We start from the raw sequence: 11,023 nt of genomic DNA, 5'->3' as shown, positions 1-11,023 counted from the left end.
TAGTTATTCGGAAGGTTATGGCACCTGAGCTCGATGTTGGTAAGCTCGGACCGAACTGGGAAGGTCCGTTCTGAGTAAGACGGGTATTTGGGGAAGGTACGTACGAACTTGAAACCTTAGAAGGGAAACAAATACCTCGAGTGTGGAACGTCGGCAACCTAAGAAGATACTATTTGTGATCACCGAACTAGGGAGAGGACTATTAGTCACTCCCATAAGCCCAAGGGCCATAATGCCGAGCTGACATATGACCTCGGCACTACAAACAAGTCCTAGTCGCCTCTTCGGTATAGGCAAATCAGCCCTCATGTCTAAGGCATAGACAGTTCGGGTATAAACCCTCTGACGTCTTCCCAGTTTGGCATGTAATAACAGGTTGGACCCACTAGCTCTAAGGGACAACCGACATCTAAGCGAGTAACCCATGCGTAGACAGGTCGGGTATATACCCTATAATGTCCGCTCACTTCGGCATACATTATGCGAAGTTACCCCTACTCCTAGTCTAGCTCGTTAGCTCGGCAGTTCGAGGTAACCTACAGTTGGAAAAATTTTATTTCGGTTATCCCTACTTGTAGTCCAGCTCGGTAGCTTTACAGTTCGAGGTAACCTACACATTACTACTCCTACTTGGTTTAATTCGTCAGTTCAGGAATTATTTACACTTGGAACATTTTTTAACAAAGATAAGTCAAAATGTGTATTTCATTGATATAAAACTTCGAGTACAAGAGGAAAAAAGAAATTCACTATAGACCGAGCTTGGAGGCATGGGGTATACAATATAGGAGATAAAGAAGCCTCTATTCATCTCGGTGCTCTTCGCCCTTTTCCGAGGGTTCAGCAAGAAGGTCCAAACAGTCATCAGCACCGGTCTCCTCGATGTCACCGAGCAGCTCGCTGTCGCTTTCCGCTTCAGAGTCCAAATCTTCAGCAGCTTTGGCAGCCATTTCCTCTGTGACCCTCAAAGTAGTAATGGTGCTAAGGTCAAGCTGAGGGAATTCACGTCGGGTTAGGCACCTACTAAGCTTGAAGCCTTTGCGGTAGCTCTCCGTCCCCACCTCGACCATTTTCCTCCGGTACTCCTCCGAGGCCTTGTATTCCTCGATGGCCTTGACTTTGGCCTCCTCTACAGCTTGAAGGAGTAGCTCAATCCGCTCCTTTACTTGGGCCTCAAGGTTCTCCACCTCCCTCTTCAGTGTCACTTTCTACCCCGCGAGCTCCTCCTTCTCGGACATTAGCAGTGTTATCAACTCCTTTTTATCCCACGCATCCTTCTTTAATCAGTTAACTTCGTTGCGGGCCAAATTTAGCTCAGCGTGAGCCTCACGAGAAGAAGACTCAGTTGCAAGAGCTCGCTTCAGGTGCACTTCGGACTGATAAGTCAGGGCAAGTATAGTGGAGTTCACCTGCCAAGAGAAGCGAACAAGAGTTAGTATAAGAGAAGTTAAAGTACAAAATTGAAGAAGTCAAGACAGAACTTACCACCATACAATGGGTAGCCGCTCGTGCTCCGAGCTGAGCGACCAGCAGCTCAGCCCAGCTAGCAACCTCCTTGGCGTATACTGGCTCTTGAGAAGGCTATATTTCGGAGTCAGAATGCTCCGAGCTACTTCATCGCTGCTTGAAGAAGCGACAACTGCATGGGCGGGCTCCAAAGACGTTGACTCCTCGGGTGTGCGGGGCGGGGAGACCTTCCCAGATTCCTCCTCGACCAGATCGATTATCGGAGGTTGCTCGACGGATAAGGGCTACTCGGGCTCTAGAACGACAGCCTGCGGAGACTCAATACGAGCTCTTTTGGAAGCTCGCTTCTTCTTTCCCTTCTTCATGCTACCGAAGAGTTCGGTCGCAGGGATCTTCATAGTTACTGCAACAAAAAGCAAACAATTAGAAACAACACCGAAATAAAACAAAGACAACACAACAAGTGACGACCTACCAGGACTCAGACCAGCCTGCACGAGCTTATCTTCGGTCACATAGTCCACGAACTTCAGACCGAGCTCCGCCCAAGGTCAGAGCGCTTCCCTTATCTTCAGGTCCAGCCTGACACCGGGATCTTGGATGGCCGCCCTCCAGTGGGTCGGGAAAGGCCACCCCTCAGTGTCACGGACCACGAAGTAACGCCTTTTCTAGGCCGGGACCTTGTTTGGGAGCTCGTGCAAGAGTTTGTAGCTCGGACGAGGGGATAGGTAGTAAGTTCGCCTGTGTTCGATCAGAACACATGAGAAGTTCTTCTTTATTGAGAGAATGGAAGAAAAGATATCAAGGTCAAGAGGAAGGTTATAGTCGTGGAAGAGGGAGATGGTTCCTACTACATTACGAATGGAGTTTGGGTGCAGCTGATCTATGATAATGTTAAAAAGTTTTATGACTTCGACAGTCAAGGGGTGAAGTGGAAGACGAAGACCAGCTACGAGCTGCTCTTCGAAGATCATGATCTCATTGTGATCATGCTCCCAAGGAAAGTTACCTAGGGGAATACTATAGACTAAGTTGCTCGGAAGCCTATATCGAGCTACTAGAGACAGGAGCCTGTCCATCGTCATTGTCGACGAGCCAAAGTTATCTGGATGCCGACCTCGATGCGAGGTGGATGCCAGATCACCTGAGGCCTCTTGCGCCTCCCGGGGTGATTCCACCTCAGGAGGATCGCGGACCGCATCTTGACCCGAAGTAGCTTCTTCGGTATGGCGATCTACGACCTAAGCCGAGGTACCTACCTCGGCCCTAGCGGATCCACCGCTCCCATCTAAAAGACTGTCGAAACTAAAGCTAGATATGGAAAAGACATGGAATCGAAAAGGAAAGCTGGGGAAGACTCACCAAAGAGAGACCAAACTGAAGGAAGATGACCTCGGGAAGACACCGAACTGAAGAGACCGAGCTAAGGAACTTGAACGCAACCTCTGATCGAAGGCTAGCGAATTTGTGGCAAAGCAAATGAGTCTCGGGCCCCCTATTTATAGCCACTGTGTCCGAGAATCAACGGTCGAGATTGAAGTGATCCAATGGCTCCTAGGAAAAGCGGTTGCACGACCCCCGAGGTTGAAATCGGTTTAGTGCGTGTTTTGACGTCCGCGAAGTTTATAGATCGTGTGGCGTCCACGCGTAGACTAGATGCAACCTGGGTTATTCCTGGTTGAAACGGGTGGCGAACAGGTCTGACCAATGATTCGCCCGACAAGCCACCTGGACCTCGGGCCAAATCCATCTGAACTCATCATGAACTCCCTGCACCGGGTCGGGACCCCTGGCTCGGGGAGTGGGGGGCAATTGATGAAGGGTGATTTGGCCCGACTAGTAAAAAGGGGACACGTGGACACGACCTGACCGAGAGATAACAACTCAGCCTGACAAGTTTAGTTCACAACAATGGAGCTTGCATATTCAGTCACCTCGGCACAAAGGCCACGGCTTAAGGATCACCTTGGAGCAAAGCCACCTCGATGCAAGTCTCACCTCGGCATTGAGGCACCTCGGTATTCAAGCCAGTTCGGAACTAAAAGGCTGAATTACCAGTTCAGGACCAACAACTCGAATCGACACGTAACCGACTCCAGAGATCTCTCCGACGACTCCCGAATCCCTCGAGATCACAATAAGTTAACAGACCCTGACCTTTTCGAGGATCATGATAAGCACTTATCCTCACTCCTCCGGAATCGGAGGAGGAACGAGATAAGCCCTACCTGTATGTTGTTCCTTCAGAAGCGGAGCAAACTCCATCTCCACATCTCGGATATCCCGGAACTCTTTCTTGTGCCCCACGAATACTCAACTATATAAAGGCTCCAACCCCAATGGCATAAGGTACACGTGATTTCTCTGCTCTCTAGCTCTCTAGCTCTCTACATTCTCAAAGCTATTTCAGCTCGCAATAGCTTACTAACTTAAGCATCGGAGTGACCTCACCAGGCTTAGCCACCCCTGGTTCTCTAATCTTATTTTGCAGATTTACTTAGCTCGCCATTCGACTGGAAGCCATATCATCCTCCAGTAGGGAGCAGTCAGATCATGCAACATCACCAACATAGCCCATGTCCACTCAAATCAAAGTCACGATCCCAACCAACCAGCCATTGCCCTTTGCCATTATTACCTAACAATGGAGTCCAAAAATCCTGGTTCGTTTAGTAACACGAACTTAAAAGAATGAATAAGGGCCCATTTGGTGTGCCTTTCTGTATGGTCTTTCGATTGTTTACAAGTTGGGAAGATCGATTTTCGGTCTATTTCCATTTGGCTCACGAAAGATTTAGCCGTTAAAAGATGGTGCGTTGAAAAAATGCGAAAAACCCATTTCGGACTGATTTCATAAAACCTCAAATAAAAATGGAACTTCCCACGTCTTTCGTATTTTAATCTTGCAAAGAAAGAGGTGGGCAGATACATGTCTGCCAAATTGTCTTCGGACTGTCTAGATTTAAGTCAAAAGCTTAATGTTTCTTTTGACGATTAGAGCTAAAACAATAAGGCGCGCCAAACGAGCCCTAATTTTAGATCGATTTTCAGAAAACTAAAACAAAGGCTTAAAACCCACACCCGTGCGTTGAACTGAGAAACGACAACAACCGTCAGCGCTGCATCCAAGAAGATCCCAATTTCCATGCCTCGGACACCCTTCCTACACATTCATTCACATTCTTTCTTATATATTAGAAAACGGAACCCTAGAAGCTCATTTTTGGATCTCGCGGAGCGGAAGAAATCGTCGCCAATAAATACCCCAAGCATCGCGAAGCGGAAGAAATTTAGCAACCCAACCCTAATTCGTAGTCCCAACCAGTCCAATTCATCAGTTTAATTCTTGCCCAGAACCCCTGCAAATTGTTGATCGGAACCACCCTCCAATTTGAAATCCTGCGGGGACAAGGAAAACCCTAAGAACCTAATTCATTTATAAGAATTCCAATTCTGTCTTGATTCTGAGGGATTTCATCTCCCTTGTTGGATGAGCATGGGTAGGATCTGCAGAGGAACCTCCAGAGACTCTTCTTCCTCTTCTCCTTCCCTCACCACATCCACCTCTACCACAGAGACAATTAACGGTTCTCACCAATTCAAGATCACCGGTTACTCTCTTTCGAAAGGTCTAGGGATTGGCAAGTATATCGCGTCCGACATCTTCTGGGTTGGTGGGTATGCATGGGCGATCTATTTCTATCCAGACGGCAAGAGCATCGAGGACAACGCTGCGTATGTGTCTCTGTTCATCGCGCTTGCAAGCGAGGGAACGGATGTCAGAGCCCTTTTCGAAATGACGCTTTTGGACCAGAGTGGCAAGGAAAGGCATAAGGTGCACAGCCATTTTGGGAGGACATTGGAGAGCGGACCGTACACTCTGAAATACCGAGGAAGCATGTGGTAAGTTCGGGAAATTTTGGACCTGCTGTTGGTTTTTTGGGTCTTCAATGCCAATTGATCGTCGCTAGGGTTTCAGATTCTTCTTTCCCCCTTATTTTAGATTCTAGAGATATGGAAATGTCTGCAACCTTATAGACTTCACTTTTGATCCTTCTGGTCAAATATTTGTAGTTTTCTTCTTGCATTACCCCACGACTTCTATAAATTTCTGGAAGGAATTATCAACAAAATGTTTTAATTTTGGATTTCCGATATTCATTTTTTTTCCATTTTCTTGTGTTTCATTTATTCCTAATTTTCTTCGTTGTTTATTTTGGATTTTTGAGCACCAAAGTTTGTAGGCGGTGCATGATCTGCTATTCTGAGTTTGAGCACTTAAAATTGAAACCATATGAAGGATGACAATGATAGATCACTCATCTCACTGAAAATGGGTTGCTTAATTGTTTGGTCTGCAGATAAATCCATGTTAAGACAAAAGGCAGAGAACCAACAATTGGCCTGCTCCAGAACCTTAATTTTCTAGAAATCATGCGACTTAAAAGTCGGACAGAAACTCTGTCAATTTTATACTGCAGTCTGCAGCAGTTTCACATGGAAATTTAATTTTCTTAACCTATGGTGCAATACAAATCTTATCATTCCTTCCCCCCTTTCTCCTAATTCTAGCGTGGAGGATAACATTCATGAAATGATATAAGATAACATATTAACGCGCAAACTTTTGTTATATATTTTTTTTTTACCTATAACATAGATGACCATGCTACTTAATATTTGGGGTATAGTCTTGCACTCCAAGTTCATTCCCAAAAGAACAGCTCTAGAGACATATTTACAGGTGTAATTATTTGACTTTGCAGGGGCTATAAACGGTTCTTCAAAAGAACAGCTCTAGAGACATCCGACTACCTTAAAGATGATTGTCTCTCTGTTCATTGTAGCGTTGGTGTTGTTGGGTCACACACAGAGGGACCAAAATTTTACTTGATTACAGTGCCAACCTCCAATATAGGGCAGCACTTTGGGCAACTCTTGGAAAGTGGAAAGGGAACTGATGTGAACTTTGAAGTTGATGGGGAGATTTTTGCTGCTCACAAATTGGTGCTTGCAGCCCGCTCACCTGTCTTTAGGGCTCAACTTTTTGGCCCAATGAAGGATCGAAATACTGAATGTATAAAGGTTCAAGACATGGAGGCACCAGTTTTTAAGGTTGTTCATTTACTTCTTTTTTTCCTACTACAAGTTTATTTACTTCTTATTGTGCAACTTTGTGACATCTTAAGTACATTTGCTTAATTTGTCTGGATGTAAATTTCTTGGCTGCTAATTAAGAAAACACAGAAGTTGCAGAGTAGGTCACCTTTAGAAAAAAACAAGCATATTACATTTGTGCACTTTTATTAATTTTTATGTGTTAGGGTTCAATCAACACATATGTTGGTGTATGTTGTCCTGAACCCTCAAAGACTTTAAAACTTCAACCGATAAGCAAGGAAGAAATTAAAGTTTTGTCCAGTTAACACATTCTTCTTCCACCTTTTTTCTTTTCTTTTCTTAGGACCAAAACAAGGGCTGTGCCCCTATATTTTTTTGAGTTCTCTTCTTTCTTCTTTTTCTTCTTATGAACATGATGATTTTCAACGTTTTGATATGATATTTTTACATTTTTATCAAGGTTAGAGAAAATTACTAGTAAAAGATGGTTGGTTGTTTCTATGGAGCCTAGGGAATTACCCTAGGATTCAAGGTTTTATTTAAAGAAGTCCATCCACCTAGGTGCTGCTTAGGCAACTAGGTTACAAGGTGCTCCCCTGTTTCCTAGCCTCACCTTGGCACCTTGAAAACTATGGCTGCACCCCTATTTTCTCCCCTTCCTGTTATCTCCGATGCATGTATTGGAGAATTTGCTCTCATGATTGTTATCATGCTTAGAGTTTATTTCACAATATCACCCTTTTTTTCGTCTTCCACAATATTAGCCTTTGTGAGATAAATATTAATGTTAGCGACATTTCAATTGTTTGGTTTCCATATACAGAATTGCAAAACTGTTCTATATTATCACATTCATGCCAGGGGACAGAGGCCTGGAACTGGGAATCTGGGACCAGAGAACCCATAAATGATTTGGGTCCCTGTAACTTCATGTTCCCATGTTGAGGGGAAGAAACCACCATAAATGGCTCTTGAGTGGACAAAATATCAGTTTTTTACTGGATACATTTGGGTGGTGCAATATGAATTATAGAAAGCTTTGAAATACAATTCACAATTCAGTTGGTTAAAAAGCTCCTCTCATGCTGATTATTTATTTGCTTTTGTTTGTAGACTTTATGAAGAATTGATGAGATACCTTTAAGAGGAGCTAAAACAGGAATAAGAAAAGAACAATAAAATGTACACCATTATGATACATTCTACTGTTAGCAGGTTATGTGCTAATATAATACAAAATTCATCTTTCAGCAGTATTCTTTTTACAAGCTAGGTGACCTCTAGCACCGTGCCTTTTATCTAATTTATTTTCTCTCTGAAAAACAAAAATGGACATTTAATCACTTAGAAATCTCTCTATTTTCTGCTTCATGTTTCTTGTTTCAACATTTGATCACTTTGTTCATCTTGACAAAGTAACTAGTTTTGCATTTTTCACATTACCCATATATCATGTACAGAGATTTTTTTCCTGAAAGATCCAGTTGTCCTTTTTGATGTGGTAGGGTACAAAATTCATATTGTTGAAGAATTAAAAAGGAAAAAAAATCACGTGATTGTTTCCAAGTTAATATTCTTCACCTTCAATTATCTCAGCAGTGCAGAATGTTACTTTATTTTTCACCTCATTTCCTTGTGATGTAGGCATTTCTATTGGAAATCATTGTTTTATCTGTTGAGGAATGTTGCTTATCATGTTGTAGAGGCCTATAGGGAAGTTGGCTGAGTTGGTTATTTTTTTTAGGTGAGTAATTGTGGTGCCATAGAGGATCGTTACATATCCACCAGTCTATAGCTGAATTCTTCTCCTAAGGTGCCGCTCTCACTCACAGATCTTACACCAGTGGTGCCTATCCTCTTGCTTCTGCCATCAGTTGCGAGCTACCATGGTTGTATCAAGTCTAGCCTCAACTTGGTCAAGTTTGTACTATTGTTGGTTAACATCATATTCTATATCTATATCATTTGTTTTTCCATATAGTCTTATAGTGACCATATAAATTCAGTCCTTTGCTTACTTGGGGGGATGAAACCCATAATGGAAAAGGCAATACTTGACTCCTGATTCATGGAGCAACTCAAGACTGGAATCACAGAGTTGTTGAGGTTATTGTTGGTATAGATGCAGATATATACCCAGCTCAAACCAATTACTTGAATTCTTCCAAAGCCACTATATGTTACCCTAATATCCAAAACTCTTCCTATTCCCTCTTATCTGACCAAACTCAATGTGATTGGCTCTAGAATAGTGTCAAACTTAAAGTTGGATCTACCGATCTAGAACAGTGTTAAATGAGTTATTATTTGAACTTCATCTGATGACAAGGAGGAACCAATGGTCGTGATTTCCTTCCTTGTGTAACTTGTGAAGGTAAACTACTCCAGAGAAAGGAAAGAACGAAACGATTGAAAGCAAATCTAGGAAAAACTTCCTTCTAGCCCTTTCTTCTACTAGGTTCTTATTTAGATAACTAAAAATGTTACAGGTATGATAATTATTGTTAAGATCATCTAGTTTTGATTCTTCTTTCAGGGCTAGTAATTATGTCTATTTTTTCAGGAGGGGGTGGTTAGATGGTAGGGATGCGTAGTGTTGGAAGTCTGGTTGGTTCCTTAATTTATTGAAAGCCAGTCATGGCAAGTGTTTGACTTGTTCTCTTTTTCGTGGATGTGCATTTTACAGGCCTTACTCCATTTCATATATTGGGATGACCTACCAGACATGCAAGAACTCACTGGTTTGAACTCGAAAGGGGCTTCCACACTGATGGGGCAGCATATGCTTGCAGCAGCAGACCGATATGGACTTGAGAGGCTCAGATTGCTCTGTGAGGCTAAGCTTTGTGAGGATGTTGCCATCAATACTGTGGCAACTACATTAGCCTTGGCAGAGCAGCACCACTGCTTCCAACTTAAAGCTGTGTGTCTCAAATTTGTTGCTCTGCCTGAAAACCTAAAAGGTAAACATGATTTATTCACTTTTATACTATTTAACTTCAAAATTTCCCAAGTGTGCTATATGTAATGGCAGAGGTAATTTACAACTGTAATGATGTTTTGAGTTTATTACATGAAGATTTGAATTTGCATGCTAAATTGGTTAGCCAGGTGCTAGGTTTACCCTCCAGGAATAGAAAGGACATGGTTAGTATTTAATGACTATTATTACCAACAGATTTTGAGATGGTCCTCCATTTAAATTGTCTGATTAATGTAATTCTAGCAGTGCTGAACAAAATGGCTGTTTGGGTGACATGGAAGGTACAAAAAAGGTTCTTGCCCCATTTGCAGTCTAGTAATGTGAAGATCTGGCTCCTGTATGTATCCACATGGACACTTGTAAAAAGGTGCTCTATATTTCAATTTTGGGCACTTTCCCCATGTTCTCTTTGTCATGCATGTGACATGCTCTATAGGGCTGGTTGTGTATTGTTACTAAAACTGAAAACCCTGTTCTGCTGTGAAAGAAGTAGAAATATAGTTGAATTTCAGTGGTTTTATTTCCTTTTACGGAAAAGGACAGAACCTAAAAGAAATAGTATGAATTATCAAAAAAAAAAGAAATAGTTATATTAATGCACGTGTGTCCTAGTTGGTTGCAGTGTCCTACCGATATTTTCTTTGAGGCAAAAACTACAAGCTCTAGCAGTATCATGCGAGCGTAATTGTAAAAACTTAAGTTTCAATAAAGATGTAATTGCCTTAGGTTTTCCTAATTTTTTTTTCTTGTGACACGGTAGTGAGATGAAGAGTTTTTGCATTGTCTATTGCAGCTGTGATGCAAACAGATGGGTTTGAATATTTGAAGGAAAGCTGTCCCTCTGTCCTGACTGAGCTCCTAGAGTATGTAGCTAGAGTTGGTGAGCACTCTGTTATTGTCTGCAGGCACGGGAATGAAGCCGTTCTTGATGGCAGTGATGTCAACGGGAGGCGGGTGAAACAGAGAATATAGAAGTATCGGCTTAAGCAGCAGGGAAGAGATCGAAATGAACTAGAAGAGCTTTCGAGAAGGATTACAAAAGGCAATTTTCAATTCTTCTCACCTTTTCCATTTTGTAAGAAAATGTAAAATTAATGTATGTCTTGTAATGTGAAGGGTGGTTTCCTTGGGGAAAAGTTTGCTTGATTGACGTGGCTGTGTAAAGACTCCTCGCACTGCGCATGAATGGGCTCGAATCTCAATTAGCAGCTACTACATGAATGAATTGATTCTTGTACATGTAAATGGCGCGCGTTAAATACCGTGTTATAACCTTATTTGCATTTTGTAAAGAAACGCGACACTGATAAAGACGATTCGATTTTCGTAGTTTGAATTGAATATTTTTAGAGTGAAAGCCATCGGAAGCGTTACGAGAGTCGAGAGATGTTTGAACTTTTTGAACACTTGCATGATAAAAGTTTGAAGGCAGATGCAATATAAAGCAGTTTA

General features: G+C 42.4%; 1 protein-coding gene across 5 annotated transcripts; it reads left to right on the top strand.

Annotated features, from left to right (window-relative positions):
- The first annotated feature begins 4,564 nt into the window (after nucleotides 1-4,564).
- LOC104596410 (BTB/POZ and MATH domain-containing protein 1) lies at nucleotides 4,565-10,928 on the top strand. 5 transcript variants are annotated; one of them, XR_016080664.1, is made up of 5 exons: nucleotides 4,575-5,370; nucleotides 6,234-6,582; nucleotides 9,275-9,551; nucleotides 10,477-10,613; nucleotides 10,688-10,928. XR_016080664.1 is itself a non-coding variant. In XM_010257557.3 (4 exons), exons 1-4 carry the CDS (start codon nucleotides 4,958-4,960, stop codon nucleotides 10,541-10,543), a joined length of 1,218 nt encoding a protein of 405 aa, XP_010255859.1. In that variant the 5' UTR covers nucleotides 4,565-4,957; the 3' UTR covers nucleotides 10,544-10,928. The 5 variants fall into 5 exon arrangements, 3 of the variants coding, with proteins under 3 accessions (XP_010255859.1, XP_010255860.1, XP_088751414.1); XR_735039.3 differs by having other exon boundaries at nucleotides 10,365-10,613; XM_010257557.3 differs by having other exon boundaries at nucleotides 4,565-5,370; nucleotides 10,365-10,928.
- The last annotated feature ends 95 nt before the right edge of the window (nucleotides 10,929-11,023 follow it).

This window comes from Nelumbo nucifera, chromosome 1 (assembly GCF_055504915.1).
Source record: "Nelumbo nucifera cultivar China Antique chromosome 1, China Antique-T2T, whole genome shotgun sequence".
NCBI lineage: Eukaryota > Viridiplantae > Streptophyta > Magnoliopsida > Proteales > Nelumbonaceae > Nelumbo > Nelumbo nucifera.
Note: the sequence above shows the minus strand (reverse complement) of the source record. Positions and strands in the feature narration are given on the sequence as shown.